The 18,556-nt window shown below is 39.6% G+C and overlaps 2 protein-coding genes across 2 annotated transcripts; one reads left to right on the forward strand and one right to left on the reverse strand.

Annotated features, from left to right (window-relative positions):
• Positions 1-1,453: 1,453 nt before the first annotated feature.
• On the reverse strand, positions 1,454-3,403 carry LOC134329288 (thymosin beta-11). The gene is made up of 3 exons (XM_063010502.1): positions 3,327-3,403; positions 2,486-2,598; positions 1,454-2,384 (listed from the first exon to the last, which is right to left on the reverse strand). The coding sequence occupies exons 2-3, from the start codon at positions 2,583-2,585 to the stop codon at positions 2,353-2,355; spliced, it is 132 nt and encodes a 43-aa protein (XP_062866572.1). The 5' UTR covers positions 2,586-2,598; positions 3,327-3,403; the 3' UTR covers positions 1,454-2,352.
• Positions 3,404-5,838: 2,435 nt separating this feature from the next.
• On the forward strand, positions 5,839-17,997 carry pwp2h (PWP2 small subunit processome component). The gene is made up of 21 exons (XM_063010527.1): positions 5,839-5,959; positions 6,136-6,248; positions 8,692-8,786; positions 9,140-9,239; positions 9,362-9,505; positions 9,607-9,742; positions 10,003-10,277; positions 10,486-10,629; positions 11,109-11,179; positions 11,283-11,419; positions 11,695-11,843; positions 12,508-12,655; positions 12,742-12,892; positions 13,651-13,831; positions 14,054-14,201; positions 14,675-14,783; positions 14,907-14,972; positions 15,177-15,395; positions 15,938-16,088; positions 17,449-17,523; positions 17,647-17,997. The coding sequence occupies exons 1-21, from the start codon at positions 5,942-5,944 to the stop codon at positions 17,819-17,821; spliced, it is 2,805 nt and encodes a 934-aa protein (XP_062866597.1). The 5' UTR covers positions 5,839-5,941; the 3' UTR covers positions 17,822-17,997.
• The last annotated feature ends 559 nt before the right edge of the window (positions 17,998-18,556 follow it).

Genomic DNA, 18,556 nt, shown 5'->3' on the forward strand with positions numbered 1-18,556 from the left:
CTGCTTTGCTTTCGGCAATATTATCCCCACCATTTCCTCGTCTTCATCAGTAAACACATCTACAGTTGTGTTTTGTGTGTTATGGTTGATTTACAACAATAGAAGCTTCCTAAGGCCAGAACTGTATAACCAAGATCCCTTTTATATAGGAGGAGGTGTGGAAAATGCCTGTTGGATGAGTGTAAACAATAGAAAAGGTAAAGATAGATTTGTAATTGCAGCAGGCATCTATCAAACCTTGTGATTGTAGGGTTGCTGTTGCATGAGGAACAACACACACATAGGAAGTTTCCCAACTCTGAGTGTGTGGCAGATTAAAACCGTATAATGAGTAAATGACTTCAAACCAATCTACTTATCTGAGCATGACACTGAAATACCCCAGCTAAATATTTACAGCCACACACAATATAAATAAAACTTACTTGGACTGTAATTGTTCACAGTTATTAGCTGCTATGTCCACTAAATGTTTCAATGTACGGAGTACTTCACCTTGCTGACACTAGAAACAAAATTCTCAGGGCATTCGTTTAACACACTTAAGCCACTAGTAGTTTGTTATTCCATAGTGTACAGACTTTAACGTCAATTAATGATTAGCAGGATCAAAACAAGTCGTAGTGCACTATTTCTATGTATTTGCTATATTCAATATATACAATTTCAAAATACAATAAATGTGCCACGTTTTTTTTGCAATATGGTCAGTGGAATCTGAGAGGGGGTTGTCCCTTTTGCATACAAATGAATAGAAAAAATAGTATGATGATGTCATCACTAAAACAGCAAAGCTCAATGATTTACAGTTATTTTGGATTTCAAAACCACTATGCTGTCAGAATTTAAATCATTTACCATCAAGCATGAGCATTGACTTGAATCAGCAATAGTGACTGTATTACTGTCACTTAAATAAAGGTTTATCCCTACTGTATGACACACCACTGGCCCAATTTATGTTGGTGCTTCATGGTATAATTAGGTAACACTAACTCAGGTAATGCTAATGCTAAGGCGAACACTAATCTTAGAACAGGAAGCTGGCTTTAAATCTCACAGCACGCACAGCACGGAGCTGCAAGCTGATTGGATGGTATAAGAGCCAAATCACCACCTGTGAATCAGGAAGGTGTGCTGACAGCTATCGAGATTAATGTTTGTTGACAAGAGACACTTCATGAGTATATATACATATATTCTAATATAGACTGTATATTCATATATAGACATCAATGAAAGTTTTTTTGCAGCATTTTTTAATTATTGTGTTGTATTTTCTATAGGGGGCATTTACATTTTTTTTTACTAAATAATATTAACCTAATGTAACTGTTAACATTTTACACTTGATATCTGAATAACCATATTTAAAGCACACACTATAAGCCCTGTATCATCACTAAAAAAGGACCGATTTAAGTATAAATGAAAATAAACACATGAAGCAAAGTTTTTTGATAACAAAGGCTTTATTACAACACTTCCATTTTCCATTACTGATAATGGTTTGTGGCAAAATAACATGGTTGCTGAGGTTACAGGAACCCAAGAAAACAATTTGATCTAGAGCTGAAAGCAACCGTAAGGAATTTTTCATTTCCAGACATGACAGCTTCCAAACAACAAGACAATCGAGGTTGGGCGCAACACAAAAAGCAACCCAAAAAAACAGACTTACAAACAGGGTACAATCAATTTAGAAAACCCCTCTGGTTCCTTAGGAATGTTTCTCAGTCTAGGTGTTTCCCAGTCTTTTCCTTATTTGTCTCGATCAAAAAGCATTTGCCTGAAGCAGCACTAACAAGGTGTTAATCGTTTACAGTTGACAACATACAAAAAATATTGTGCATCTTGCTCTAAAACTCAAATTCTTAAAAAAAATAGAAAGAAAAAAAAAGAGAAAAAAATGCAACCCCACAAATTGTTGAACTGGTCACATTGACATAAAGCCACGCCTCGATTGGTCGATGAAAAATTTATAGATGGGAAATGTCCACATTCTGAGGCCACGCCCCCACTGTCCTTTGCCCCTCTTCTGTCTCCAAGCCGAAAGCCAATGCCAAGAAAGCCAGATGGATCCAAGCTACGTGCTCAGATGATTGAAAGCATTCTCTTTCACTGCTGGTTCGGTAAAGGAGGGGGGTTGGATGATTGGTCTTCTGGCTGTTGGTGGAGCATGATTTCAGTTCCACCCGACACTGATGGCAGGTTTTCTTTTTCACATTTTTTCCCCATTTGTTTTTTTTTTACATTTTGGTTATATAGTTATACAGCTAAAAGAAGTGAACAAAAAAGAAGGCAATGTGTAGGGGGGGAGTGTGCACAGTGCATGATGGAGGCACAGGGTCTTCACGGCGCTGCCTGCTTCTCCTGTTCGATGGCTGTGGAAGAAGGAGAAGAACAGTTAGAACAATTTACTATGCATAGGTGATCTTTGTACCGATCCCAGTATTTTGAGTGTAGGATGTAAGGATTTTCTTACTTTCTTTCGAAGGGAGTGGGTTCTTCTCCTGGGTCTCGGTCTTCTTCAGCTTGCTCTTGTCAAAGCTGGTGACCTCATCCAGATTGGGTTTGTCAGACATGATTGCGAAGTGTCTGTCAAGATAAAAGATAGATACTAACTCCATGTAGGCAAGTTGTGATCTTATCCTGAGAGCTTTTGTTCACCACTGACTGCACTGACACAGTGAACAAAACCGCACCCTTTTTGAAAGACGTCTGAACAAAAAAAAAAAAGCCAAAAAAAAGAAGAAAGATACATTTGCATAACAATGTGTGTTCCAGCACAAAAAGGGAAGATAGAACAAAATACAACAGGGTGATTTAGAAATAATTGAGCTTTTTGGCACTCCCACGTGCTGGCACAAAGCTTTTCAAACCTGAACCACCGCCCATCCACGAATAAAACTGAAATCTAACGTTTGGGACACACCCAAATTCACTGCTTCACACACTAAGGCACATCAGTTATTCTGTATTTGTTATGCATTCACAGGAATGCCTCGCACTAATGCAGTAGTGATTCATCAGCATGCATTAAGCGGCTGCAGCACAAAGGCGCACAACAAAGGAAACGTCTCAGTGGATCTGATTTCCCACCAGTACGCACAGAAATCCAAACAAATAATAAAAGATCTGCTAGATTTAAGCAAAATCTGATACATTTTTAGGCATTTTTGAATATAACGTAACAGATACAGTGTTTTACTAAATTGCACCAAATTCCTCATCTAGCAAACAGTTACATAATACAATCTGACATCATAATACAAGATCAGCCATCAGAAATGCAATCAGGCTGGAGACAGAAAACCAGTCCTCACCTAGTAGACGAGTTCTCGGTAGTGATGTGATAACTGTAGGTTGCAGCACTGTGCGGAACCAGTGCGCACCAGCACCTTTATGCACAGCACTATGCAAATCACCAATGACGTCACTGCACTGTTTCTCCTTTAGCGCTAGAAGCGCAGGGCGCACTGACCGGGGAGAAAGTGTGGCCGCGACGCCACCTGGTGGCCATTCAGTCTCCATACCTAAACATAATAAGTATGACGCGTTATAGCACAATGTCTATTACCGCTCAGTTATTCATTCAGTCTCACGACCGCGCCCTGGTCGGGGTCGCCTTGCGTCCGCAGTCACCCTGGCCTACCTGGGCGCAATTCAAGAACATGCCTTGAGAAAAGTAGACCCTAACATATTTATGTACTGGCTGCAGGGGGGCACAGTGACCAGAGATTTGGAGAGAATCTCACTGCAAGAAGGGCCTGGATTGTTATTCTCCAGCCAGGCAGCAAAGATCCTTTCTGTGTGGAGTTTGCATGTTCTCCCTGTGTCCGCGGGGGTCCAAATCAAAAGACATGTAGTCAGGTCAAGTGGAGCTACTAAAATGGCTCTGAGTGTGAGTGTATGTGTGTGTTTGTTTTGTTTGTTTATTAGGATTTTAACATCATGTTTTACACTTTGGTTACATTAATGACAGGAAACGGTAGTTATTCATTACACATTTACATTTACATTTTCGGCATTTAGCAGATGCTTTTATCCAAAGCGACTTACAGAACTGAGACAGTATGTATTGTCTAAGCAATTGAGGGTTAAGGGCCTTGCTCAAGGGCCCAACAGTGGCAAACTGACAGTGGTGGGGCTTGAACCAGCAACCTTTGGATTACTAGTCCAGTACCTTAACCGCTACAACTGCCCCAACTGCCCCATTACACAAGATTCATCAGTTCACAAGGTTATATCGAACACAGTCATGGACAATTTAGTATCTCCAGTATCACCTTACTTGCATGTCTTTGGACTGTGGGAGGAAACCTGGAGCACCCGGAGTAAACCCAGGCAGACAAGGGGAGAACATGCAAACGCCACACAGAAAGGACCCGGACCGCCCCACCTGGGGATCGAACCCAGGACCTTCTTGCTGTGAGGCAACAGTGCTACCCACTTAGCCACCGTGCTGCCCATATGTGTGTGCGTGTCTGCCCTATGATGGACTGGCGACCTGTCTAAGGTGTTTCCTGCCTTTCGCCCAAGGAATCAGACCCACCGCGACACGGACCAGGCAGAGATAAAAAAAAAAAGACAATGAATTTATGTAAATTATTTTTCTAAGAAACAAATTTGCATCAGCCAATCAGGCATTTGTGTAAGGCGGCCACACCACAGCAGATAGTGTGGGGGCCACACACCATCACGGGCCTGAGGGCCTTAATTCAAGCCTCCTTACAGGTCACTTACAGTGAGAAATTTTGTTATGGATTAAACATATATGGGGTGGCTCAGTGGGTAGCACTGTCGCCTCACAGCAAAAAGGTCCTGGGTTCGATCCCCAGGTGGGGCGGTCCGGGTCCTTTCTGTGCGGCGTTTGCATGTTCTCCCCGTGTCTGCGTGGGTTTACTCCGGGAGCTCCGGTTTCCTCCCACAGTCCAAAAACATGCAGTCAGGTTAATTGGAGACACCGAATTGCCCAATAGGTGAATGGGGGTGTGTGTGTGTCTGCCCAGAGATGGACTGGTGCCCCGTCCAGGGTGTTACTGTGTGCCTTGCGCCCATTGAAAAGCTGGGATAGGCAGCCCCCCGGCAGCCCCCCACCCCCCTCCCATGCGAACCTAATTGGATAAACGGTTAAGGCATATGTGAGTCAACATATATGTCGTGGTCATCTTTTGTACCACCTAGGGCAACTTCATGTACCAGCAGTTTGAGAACCACTTTTCAAATATAATAATAATAATCAAAATCATAATTGTGGTGTATTAATGATGAGACGGCTGCACGCATTTAACCACATTTACTGAAGCACTTGCATAAGCATAATTATTATTATGCATAAGCATAATAATCATAATATATTATAAACATATGGGACAGTGGTAGCCTAGTGGGTAAGACTTTGGGCTATCAATTGAAAGGTTGAATCCCGGCTCTGCAATATAGCCACTGTTGGGCCCTTGAGCAAGGAACTTCTCTCTCCTCTTCAGGGGTGCAGTATGATGGCTGACCCTGCGCTCTGACCCCAGCTAACAAACAAGTTGGGATATGCGTATATGTATATATGATAAATGAATACATTATATTTTAGTAATTCTATTAAAATTGCTTCCTGTATAAGTAGTACCCATTAGGTTTAGGGGTTAGAATTGCACAATATAGTTGTTAGTATAGCAATTTAATTTGCTTCTATAGTTCCCGATTTTTAAAGAATTTAACGTGATAACAATGATGGTTTTAAACATTTATGTGTCTACAGTATATAGCGACTTTATTGTCACACTCTTATGAACTTTTATTTTGAAAGTCCAGTCTCATCCTGAAGCGCTTCATCCGTTCCACACGTGTTTCTCCACATTAGAAACATGCTGTGTTTACACATGCTTCTTTTGTCATTTTAATAATAAGTAATGTAAATATTTAAACTCGATTTGAGATCAAGATGAAGTTCGCGTACAAGGTAATGTAATAAATTTAAACATAATAACAGTTTCTGCTTGTGCATTGTATCAAGCTACCAGCTAACATGTTAACATATCTGCAGTTACCGACATGTATTATAGCAGAAAAGCTCACTGTGAGCCACTACAGGTTTATATAGAAAATATAACATGATTCTTGTTGTTTCTTCTGCAGTTTTCTAACTTATTGGGTGCTGTTTATCGACACGGGAATCTGTCCTTCTCTAAAGATGGGAATGCAGTGATCAGTCCTGTAGGAAACCGAGTCTCTGTGTTCGACCTGAAAAAGTGAGAGACCATCACATTTTATTATTAATAACATCCACACTGTTGAAAGATCCCCTGCAAACACATTTTATGTGTTAAAAATCGTCTATGTAAAGCTAAAAAACATATACTAGTCATACCGAGGTCACACTTAGTGAAAATGCCTAATAAAATGTCATAAAGGATCCGAGGTGAATCAGACCCACCGTGACCCTGACCAGGATAAAGCAATAGAGAAAAGGAATTAGTGCTGGGCGGTATGGCCACAAATTTGTATCACGGTATTTTTAAAAATTCGGACGTTTTCATGGTATATCACGGTATTTTTTTTTTGTTTATTGTATTATTTTCTTTTGTATAAGTGAGATGTTATATAGATCTGTGGCTTATTCTAATTTAAAGAGTACATAGACTATAAAGCATTTTAATTTCATCATGTGTATATAGAATGGAGGTTTTAAGAACTATAAGATATGCTTGGCCCCACAATATGGCTCAGTATATGAAGGTATGAATATGCATGCAACAGTTGGTTGTTTATTCTGATTTTAACATCATGTTTTACACACATTGGTTACATTCATGACACTCGTTACACAAAATTCATAGCATAATATTAGGCAAGCCATTTGCAAACATGTAGTTCAACCTGAGTCTTTTCTTATGATGCTACAGTGAAAGTCACTAACATGATAACTTACCTGACAAAATGTAAAAACACACATTTACTCCATTTAGAGGAGCTGCATGTTTTTGGAAGAGACTCGAGCAGCTGTGCTGCTGTCCCAGCCAATCATGAGATTATTAAATATTAAAATAGTTTAAAGGTCTAATTATTTTTTTAAGGCACTGTATGCATTTGTACAGGTCCTTCTAAAAAAATTAGCATATTGTGATAAAGTTCATTATTTTCCATAATGTAATGATAAAAATTAAACTTTCATATATTTTAGATTCATTGCACACCAACTGAAATATTTCAGGTCTTTTATTGTTTTAATACTGATGATTTTGGCATACAGCTCATGAAAACCCAAAATTCCTATCTCAAACAATTAGCATATTTCATCCGACCAATAAAAGAAAAGTGTTTTTAATACAAAAAAAGTCAACCTTCAAATAATTATGTTCAGTTATGCACTCAATACTTGGTCGGGAATCCTTTTGCAGAAATGACTGCTTCAATGCGGCGTGGCATGGAGGCAATCAGCCTGTGGCACTGCTGAGGTGTTATGGAGGCCCAGGATGCTTCGATAGCGGCCTTAAGCTCATCCAGAGTGTTGGGTCTTGTGTCTCTCAACTATCTCTTCACAATATCCCACAGATTCTCTATGGGGTTCAGGTCAGGAGAGTTGGCAGGCCAATTGAGCACAGTAATACCATGGTCAGTAAACCATTCACCAGTGGTTTTGGCACTGTGAGCAGGTGCCAGGTCATGCTGAAAAATGAAATCTTCATCTCCATAAAGCTTTTCAGCAGATGGAAGCATGAAGTGCTCCAAAATCTCCTGATAGCTAGCTGCATTGACCCTGCCCTTGATAAAACACAGTGGACCAACACCAGCAGCTGACATGGCACCCCAGACCATCACTGACTGTGGGTACTTGACACTGGACTTCAGGCATTTTGGCATTTCCTTCTCCCCAGTCTTCCTCCAGACTCTGGCACCTTGATTTCCGAAAACAGTACTTTGGACCACTGCTGTTTCTCTGTAGCCCAGGTCAGGCGCTTCTACCGCTGTTTCTGGTTCAAAAGTGGCTTGACCTGGGGAATGCGGCACCTGTAGCCCATTTCCTGCACACGCCTGTGCATGGTGGCTCTGGGTGTTTCTACTCCAGACTCAGTCCACTGCTTCCGCAGGTCCCCCAAGGTCTGGAATCGGCCCTTCTCCACAATCTTCCTCAGGGTCCGGTCACCTCTTCTCGTTGTGCAGCGTTTTCTGCCACACTTTTTCCTTCCCACAGACTTCCCACTGAGGTGCCTTGATACAGCACTCTGGGAACAGCCTATTCGTTCAGAAATTTCTTTCTGTGTCTTACCCTCTTGCTTGAGGGTGTCAATGATGGCCTTCTGGACAGCAGTCAGGTCGGCAGTCTTACCCATGATTGCAGTTTTGAGTAATGAACCAGGCTGGGAGTTTTTAAAAGCCTCAGGAATCTTTTGCAGGTGTTTAGAGTTAATTCGTTGATTCAGATGATTAGGTTAATAGCTCGTTTAGAGAACCTTTTCATGATATGCTAATTTTTTGAGATAGGAATTTTGGGTTTTCATGAGCTGTATGCCAAAATCATCAGTATTAAAACAATAAAAGACCTGAAATATTTCAGTTGGTGTGCAATGAATCTAAAATATATGAAAGTTTAATTTTTATCATTACATTATGGAAAATAATGAACTTTATCACAATATGCTAATTTTTTGAGAAGGACCTGTATATCCTATAACCATTCTATGTTTACTCTAGCAATAAGTCAGAGACACTCCCAGTGAGCACCACCAAGAACATTACCTGTGTTGGACTCTCACCTAATGGAAATACAGCCATACTTGTTGATGAAGGTAACTATTTGTATTTCTGAACTGCTTGATTTGCATCATGCTGCAATTTACCCTATTTACACTAACAAGTTAAAATGTAGCTTTAAGAAAATGCTTTTTACTCCAATACGATACTTGAACAATTAGAATTTAAATAATCATAGTTGTAAGCAAAATTGGTGAAATTACCCATCTCTAGCATTTCAAATACCACAAATGTTAAGACATTTTATCCATGCCAGCTGATTTGGATGGTAATCTATTTTAATGAAAGCAAGGCTTTAAAAATACAGTGTGTGATTGGCCTAAAGGCTGGGGTGCATTTAAGATTTGTTTCATTAAACATACATAATCACAAACGTTGTCTATTTCAGATGGAGCAGCCGTATTGGTCAGCTTGCTAACTCGAGCTGTGCTTTACCATCATCACTTTCACAATCCTGTCAGCAGCGTCCGCTTTTCTCCTGATGGCAAGTAGGTTTCTTGAGCCGTACACTCACACTCCCTCTTTGCTTTCTGAATTAGCCAAAATCTATAGCCTATACATCATTTTTAATATTTTACTACTCATGTATTATTTTATTACTTTTTTGTAGAAAGTTCGTGGTTACTAAAGAAAATGTAGCTTTGATGTACCACGCCCCTGGAAAGAACCGGGGCTTCAACGCATTCGTCCTGGACAAGAGTTACTATGGACCTTTTGATGAGACCACGTGCATTGACTGGACTGATGACGCCAAGTACATCATTACAACTAAATATTTCAACAAAATATAAAGAAACTGTGTGATGATAAATTCCAAAATTTACTGAAATAAATGCAATACCTTTTCTATCTCAGGTGCTTTGCAGTGGGGAGTAAGGACATGACCACATGGATTTTTGGAGCAGAACGTTGGGCAAATTTGATCTACTACTCTCTAGGTGGCCACAAAGATGTCATTGTGGGCTGTTTTTTTGAGAAGGACAGCTTAGATGTAAGTTTTCAGGTTTTTTTAATGTAATAATCTTTGGATGCTCAGTTGTGAAACATCCGGGCGTGTCTAGGTTACAAATGTTAGGGGGTGGGGATAAAAATTGGAGAGTTGTGCCAGGAAGAGCATCTGACGTAAAATCTGCGCCTTGTATGCTGATCAAACCTCTTTCACAGAATGTAATGTTAGATTCCGGTTCTGAAATGTTTTTACATTCGACCATGACGTTTGACCTCATAGAACTCTTGTTTCTGGTGCTGCAGTTGTACACCGTGAGTGAAGATGGCACCCTGTGTGTGTGGGAGAGCGACACCGAACTCGATGGCTTGCGCAAAGGTCCAAAATTCTCTGAACGTCAGAAAATGGCAAAAGAGAGGCAGAGACGGGAGGAGGACGCTGCTGCAGAGGAAGATGAGGATGACATTGAGGAAGTAATGGGGGAAGACGGGCAGTTGAAGGCGGAGGTGATTAAAGGGAGCCTGGATGCACCAAAAGAAGTGGAGGGCATCCGAAATGTCCGTTACAAGCAGAGAAGCAAGTAAGCAACTGCCTGTGTTAATGTCAGTAAATCTTTCGTATTTAGTTTGGTAGTCTGGAACATTTCACTACAGTTTGTCTTCTAGAATTGTCATATTTCTGAAACATTGTAATGTTAGCTTTAAACAGGGCAGTCTTTTAATGGTAAATGATCTAACGTCTTCAAGAACTCATCATCAGAATATTAAGACACATTTTTTCCTGCACAGACACTTTTTTAACAAGCAAGGCGAGTTCAACAGACTGACTGCAGCAGCTTTTCACAAGAACACCCACATTCTGGTGACAGGTTTTGCCTCTGGAGCTTTCCACCTTCATGAGCTGCCCGACTTCGACCTCATTCACTCGCTCAGGTTGGTCAAACACGCTGTAATGTTTGTTCATCACTTTGACAATCCACAACACAAATGAAAGGAACAAATCTGCATAAATTTTATCCTTCCAAGAACAGGAAAGACAGCTTTTCCTTTATCTTAAAAGCAAAACCCATTTTGAATTGCAATAGTAATCAATACAATATACACTGATGAGCCAAACATTAGGACCACCCACCTAAAGTGCCATATAAACAGCTCTGACCAGCTGAGACATGGACTCCACAAGACATCTGAAGTAGTCCTCTGAAAACTTGCTTCAGCTACTCTGTGGTACAAGGTACACTACAGTTAAAACAGTTATTTTAATTGTATTCAAAACAAACTAGCTTACTAGCTGAGATCACCACAGCTCTAAAGTCTCACTGAAAAAACCTGGGGTCACTCTTAATCACTTGACTTTTGCTGTGCACCATGCTAGAATAAGTCTTTTTTACACCAAAATTGTGTTTTCACAGTATTTCAGATCAGCGAATTTCGACTATAGCTATAAACCCCACAGGAGATTGGATCGGCTTTGGATGTTCAGGTACAGATTTAATGATTTTGAATTGTCATCATATTTTGGTCTGTGTTATTAGGGTTAAATGGCTTTAAAGGTGCTCATTTATTTGTTGAACTTTGAATTCAAGGTCTTGGACAGCTGCTGGTTTGGGAGTGGCAGAGTGAGTCCTATGTGTTTAAGCAGCAGGGTCACTTCAATAACATGGCGTCTCTGGCCTACTCTCCTGATGGACAGTACCTGGCTACTGGAGGAGATGATGGAAAGGTGAGTTCATTTTCTAACCTGGGCTTGACAGTTCATAAACTCAGTTACAGTTTTGGATGCTGGGCTTTTGCTGCTTGGCACGAGATTAGGCTCTGGAAAATTTGGTGGGTTTTTTTTTTACATAAAAAGATGAACAAAGGCTCAGTTCTAATTGCAATCAAACTCATGTTAAAGAAGTAACACAATTGTTATGCTTACAGATTAAATCTTTGTGTTTTTGTAGCATTATAATGAATGTATTTTTTAAATGTTATCTTGACTCTTGAATTTTTCAGGTAAAGGTGTGGAACACTATCAGTGGCCTGTGTTTCATCACGTTTACAGAGCACACAAGCAGTGTCACTAACGTCGCCTTTACTGGCAGCGGTTTTGTAGTGGTCAGTGCATCGCTGGATGGCACCGTTCGAGCTTTTGACCTGCACAGGTGAGAAAAAAAAATTTAAACATTGAAATACGAAAGTATCAAACTTGGGGTATAAACAATAATAATGAGATGGTCTTACTAGTGTTAAATATTCCAATTCCATATCACTAATGTGTAGTGTGTAGTGTGGGATCCCTGCTTCTGGTCACTGTTTATAAAGAGTTTGATGTTCTTTTACTGTGTCTGCAGGTTTTTTTAATGGACACTAATGTATCTTCTTTGAAAAATGCCATTGGGTTGATTGGCTACTGTAAATTGCTTTTAGGAGTAAGTAGCGTCCAATGATCTGACATGGACTGTCTAGTTTGTGTCTGGGCGCCATACTTACCACATCCCTGATCAGGATTAAGTGGTAAATTCATTTAATTTTAATGTTTCACCACTGCTTTGTCCTGGTCAGAGTTGCAGTGGGTCTGGTTTTCCCAGAATCTCTGGGTGCAAAACAGTACCACACCTGGACGGGACACCAACCCAGTCATAGTCAGTCATGTCTGTATGTAGATGTCAGACTGGCTGACAACACCGCTGGGCATTCGAACCCTGGATCCCAGTGGGAGCACCACTGTTTATTGAGAAATAACTATACATGTGTAAAATATATTTATGCCTTTTTTCTTAGTGAGTCAGTTTTTGTGAGGATGAATTTTATTTTGTGTCTTCTCAGGTACCGTAACTTCCGGACGCTGACTTCTCCACGGCCGGCGCAGTTCTCCTCTCTGGCGGTGGATGTCAGTGGGGAGCTGGTGTGTGCTGGAGCTCAGGACACATTTGAAATCTTTCTTTGGTCCATGCAGACTGGACGACTACTGGAGGTCTGCCTAGAATCATGCATTTGAAGAAATATTTTAGAAGTACTTTAAGTAAAAGCAGCACTGTAACTCCTGTGTGTGTTTTACAGGTTCTGAGTGGTCATGAGGGCCCGGTGAGTTATCTGTGCTTTAGTCCAGTCCAGTCAGTTTTGGCCAGCGTGTCTTGGGACAAAACAGTCAGACTGTGGGACATGATGGACAGCTGGCAGACCAGAGAGGTCCTGCGTCTCGCCTCTGATGGTAAGATTTAGTGAAAGGAAAGACTCGCTATTTTGGAACAAGCACTACTTTACATGTTTGATAGCAAAGGTTTACCTGGCCGTGTGTAATTGCCTCGAAAATGAGTTCCAGCCAGCAGGATGTATAAATGGTCCAAAAGTAAGCAGACTCCATCCTAATGGTTTAGTTTAGTTGTTTTAGCCAAACCCATTGTAATGTATAAGAAGTGTATAAAAAATTATATCAATTATAGTATATACTTTTAATTGTAACAACAATTTAGGAAAGGCCCTTTTTATTTCAGTCTGACTGCACAAACTCATGTCTATAACAAGTTAGGTATGGTGGAACCTTTAACTAAATTAAAATGTTAATTGTGAGCCTGGTTATCTCGCTCAACATCAGTGGTTGACCAAATTCCTTCTGGCACATAGGTTTGCTGCTGGGCCATAAGTTTGTGAACAGTACTTGTGCAATTATCCAATCAGGCAGTCATGTGGCATCAACGCAGTGTATAAAATTGTACTGATATGGGTTTAGAGCATTAGTTTATGTTCACATCAAACTTCAGACAAAAATATGGTCTGTTATTGGTAAGAAGAAAAGCATCTCAGAATGCACAACTCTTAGATCTATGTGGCGGCTGTACTACAACAGCTTTGGTACGACCACTTTGGGTTTCACTTCTATCAGCCAAGAACCGGAACTTACTGTACTTGCTAATTTATGTAATCATGTCAACATGTATCATTGTTTTATTTTATTTTATCTTTTTTCAGGCTTGGCAGTAGCGTATCGTCCGGATGGTAAGGAGTTGGCTGTGGCTTCTCTCGATGGTGAGATCACGTTCTGGAATCCACAGACAACGGCTCAGACTGGCTCTATCTCCGGTCGCCATGACCTGCAGATGGGTCGCAAAGAGACTGACAAGATCACAGCCAAGCAGTCAGCCAAGGGCAAGTGAGTAAAACTTACGACTCATACAACATCAGTGCCTGATCTTTTTTGACTAAATGGATTTTCACATCAGTCGAAGGTTTCCAAATATTTTTGGTCATGTAGTGTATTCATAAATTTAGGTAGCATTTTGACATTGGTTTGATGTATGAACTGAAAGTTTATTATACAATAAAAGTACAGTGTGTTTGGGACAATATAATAACCCTAATTTACTTTCATTAGGACCTTCACTTCACTGTGTTACTCTGCTGATGGTGAGTCCATGTTGGCTGGTGGCCAGTCAAAGTTTGTCTGCATCTACAACATCAAGGAGCAAATCCTCATGAAGAAGTTTGAAATCTCCTGCAATATGTCGCTAGATGCCATGGAGGTATGGACTCAACTGCTCATGATGAATACTGCAATGCACATTTTTTTCTTGCTATTAATCAGCAAGTGGAGTGGATGGAGGCAATATATAGCAAAAACATCAGCTCAGTGTAAATGTAAAACTTGGTCACTGTATATGTCAAAATATGTTTTGCATGCCAATTTCTTCCAGCTATTTGTTTACCAGCAGATACTATTATTAATATATTGTGATAAAAGCAACAGTCAGTATGTTCCTTGTGGGACCTTCACACTACGGTCACCTTTATTTGTCTCCATGTCAGTGATAGCTCAGTGGTTAAGGTACTGGACTAGTAAACAGAAGGCTGCCGGTTCAAGCCCCGCCACCACCAAGTTGTCACTGTTGGGTCCCTGAGCAAGGCCCTTAACCCTCAATTGCTCATTGTGTTCTGCTCACTGTGTAAGTCGCTTTGGATAAAAGCGTCTGCTAAATGCTGAAAATGTAAATGTCAGGAGTTCCTGGACAGGCGTAAGATGACCGAGTTTGGTAGCCTGGCACTAGTGGACGAGGGGGCAGGAGATGGAGATGGAGTTGAAATTAGCTTGCCTGGTGTTAAAAAAGGTGAGAGGGTATTCTAAAGATTTACTAAACTATTGTATAATAAATTACTTATGTGCTACTGATGTGGAAGGTCTAAATGCCATAAATCCCTGAAACCTTTTTTCTTACTTTTATCTCCACTAGGGGACATGAGCTCCCGTCATTTCAAGCCAGAGATTCGTGTTCCCTCTCTCCGCTTCTCCCCCACTGGTAAGTTTTATTGTTCATTTTTTTATTTTCATGTTTTACCATTGCTTAATTTGGGTCAGAGTCGCGGTGGGTCAGTTTTTCCCTGAATCAGCAGGCACAATGCAGTAACATACCCCAGACAGAACCCCTCTGCCATTTAGTAAACTGCTTGTTTAGCTAAAAACATGTCAGATTTGATAATGATTTTTCTCTTTTTTTAATCAGGTCGCAGTTGGGCCGCAGCCTCCACAGAAGGTTTGCTGATTTACTCACTCGATGCCTCATTGGTGTTTGACCCCTATGACCTGGACATGGACGTCACACCAGCCAGCATCAGACATCAGCTGAGGAAAAAGGAATGGACTTCAGCCATCATGTTAGCTTTTCGTCTGAATGAAACGTCTCTGATTGTAGAAATGCTAGAAGCTGTTCCCCATGATCAAAGTAAATATATATATAAGTTTTAATCTTCAGACGATTCATCACATTTAATAGATAGTTGAAGAATGTCCTGCCTAGTATATAATGTCCTGCCTTTTGTCACAAAGGTTTAGATTGTGTAAATACTATAAATAATAGACATGTATGGACAATATGCTATGAAAACCTCAACATGTATAGTGTGTAATATTATAATTTATAATTGCTTACAAAGATAAAAAAGTAAGATACACTCATAGTATGTGTATAATTCAGGACCTTTTAAAGATATTGGACATCCCATTTTAAAACAAATAGTGATAAAATAGAGAGACCTCTATCTTTTCAGCTACAACAACACTCTTTTAAAAAGGTTTCTCAAGTATGTCTGGGAATTTGTGCCCATTTAGTCTAAAAAAGAAAGTGAAGAAATGGTTAAGAAAGTCTCTGATGTTTCAGTTTATTCCAAAGCTGTTCAGTGAGGTTGAGGTCCAAATGCTTCTTAGAGTTCAGCAGCACTCTTGTGGCTATGGATTCACCACTATCTTTTTCTTTTGCTATTTTAGCGGAAGTGGTGGCTAGCTCCCTGCCAGATGTGTATGTGGAGAAGCTGCTGTACTTTTTGGGCTCATCTCTGGAGAAATCCAGACACCTGGAGTTCTACCTCACCTGGGTGAATCACCTTCTCATCATACACGGACAGAAACTGAAGAACAGGTAAGGAGAATAGCTTACAGTTTCCATGCACCCCAAAGATCTTTCATTTAGACGTCATCCAGAAGTGGCCATAGAGACCAGTAGTGGACCATTCTTTTGACATGACAATAAATTTGCATGCTTGTCAAACTTAGGAAGTTAACAGGGTTTGGTGCCGGAATGCTTAGAGTATGTGAGGCAAGATTCAACATACTGAAGAGCCCACAGGACACAAGAAGCTGTGGACACAGAATGTTTATACTTTCAGAGGGAGTACAGCTGGTCAGACATGAACATAACAGGACAGGAGTGATTCTAAGCAAGAAAGTTTGCTTCATCCTCGTTGAGTATTAGCTGCCACAAGCTGACTTGTGAAACCGCCTAATATTGTAAAACCTCCTAATAGTGTTATTAATAACATTGTTATTAATAACATTAATAATATTGTTTGTAATAACTTTTAATAATAATAATAGTAATTTTCTTGCTTTAATCTAATTGATTTAACTTAATTAATGCTCCATTTGTTGTTTACACCCAAATTATGTATAAGAATGATGTGTGACTTGGCCTGGTTAGACTCATTCGCACACTGGCTGCATTATAAACACAGCAACCCCTGCTCCTCCCACTCACTCACTTATTTAAGGCCTTCACACTGTTTGGTTTCTACTTTTCAGTGATGGTGAAAATATGAGAAAAAGAATTGCACTAATTTTGGGATTTTCTAAAGGGTTTTTCCTTTTGTATTTCTTTTATAAAATAATATTGATCTTATATTTCTAGCCCAGATTTTGCAAACATTTGTTATCAAGAGTTTAGTAAACGAGTTTAGTAAACATGCATGTAACTCAGTTTATCTAAAGACCTGAAGTCTCTTTGTTTTTGGTCTTATTGTATAATGAAAATCTAGAGATGTAAGTACATGGTAAATCAAAACATGTAGACTTCTTTACTTTAAGACTGGTGTACCTAGGGCTTCAGTTCAATAATAATATTTTGAGGTGTTGGGCCAACTAAATTTCCCCACCTACACTTTACTATTTAATATTTAATGTCTATTTAATTTTTACCATACAGTACACTGTATGAAACTTGAAACTCCACCCCCTGCACTTTCATTTACTTTTCACTCAATTGTTCCTTCATAAATAACTGCACTGTAGTTATTCAATTTATGTAAAGTTCAGGCTTTTTTCAATCTTTGTTGTTATGTTTGTGCTGTTCCATCCATCCATCTCTCTCTTCCTCTCTCTCTGGTAAAATGAGTTACCTTTCTTAAAATGAATTGCTTTCAGACTTGTAAAACAAATTGAACAGACTGAATACTGTAGATTACTGTTGTAAAAATCATATTTTAAAAATCATGCTTGATTGACAGATCATCAGCTATACTTCCAACTGTACAGCAACTGATGAAGAGCATCCAGAGACACCACGATGACCTGTCCAAACTGTGAGCCCATCATTGTTAACATAAAACATAACATTCTACAACTATACATGTTAATAAACATTTACTAGTATTGTTGGCCAGATTTCTTGAATAATCACTTTCTTAAACTAATGTTTGTCTTAGCTGTGACTGGAACGTATACACCATGCGCTACGCCATAGCTTTGTCCAAGCAAAAGGGTATGAAGAGGACAGCTGAGGACTCGCTTGATAAAGAAGAGGAGGAATCCTCAGAGATCATGGATTCAGAAGATGAAGAGGAAAATATGTTGACTGAATCAGTTCTGGTGGAAAACTGATGACTGGATTTACTGGACTGCAGTACATTTACATACACACTTAGTGAGGAAGAGAACTGAACCCATTTTTCATGTTTTGTACATTACCACACATTCTTTAAGCATTTTAATGGGATGCTAGTTGAACCCTGTTTGTCAGAAACCTGATTAAAATACTGAAGATTTTTATAATTGTACTTTTTGGTTTTTTTTTCTATCTTTCTCCCATCGTAACATTACATTGAACTTTCAAACCACAAAAATGTTTAGTTAACCTTCTAAAAGTTTGATCCTATTTTTATTTTAGTTCTTAAAGATTTACATGTGTTTCCAAAAGGTCTTTCATAGAAGTTTCCAAAAAGTACTAAGCCAAAGTTATTAAATATGTATGTGTCCCTGTTGTAAATGTTAGAGATTACTTGGTGTTTAACTAGTAAAATACAGTGTATGCTTGTGAAATTCCATAAAAGTAAGTAAACTTCCCCTACAGGAAACAAACTTAAATGAGGCATCATGGTCAGGTGTTGTAAATCTGTACCTTAAACCCAATCTGTGATGTACGTTCTATTCTGCACAAGTATAAATTTAAAGTAGTTATATGGACTAGAGTTATACGTGATGAACTAAAAAACTAGTGGTTGAATACTTGTTTCCCCTCTCCTAGTCTTTACTATAATCACCTTGGCTGCTGGTTGGGTTAACCTTATAATAATAATGGAACATAAAGTTAAATGTGCTCTAAATATTTTATTTCAG

The sequence above is a fragment of the Trichomycterus rosablanca genome, chromosome 15 (assembly GCF_030014385.1).
Source record: "Trichomycterus rosablanca isolate fTriRos1 chromosome 15, fTriRos1.hap1, whole genome shotgun sequence".
NCBI classification, from domain to species: Eukaryota; Metazoa; Chordata; class Actinopteri; order Siluriformes; family Trichomycteridae; genus Trichomycterus; species Trichomycterus rosablanca.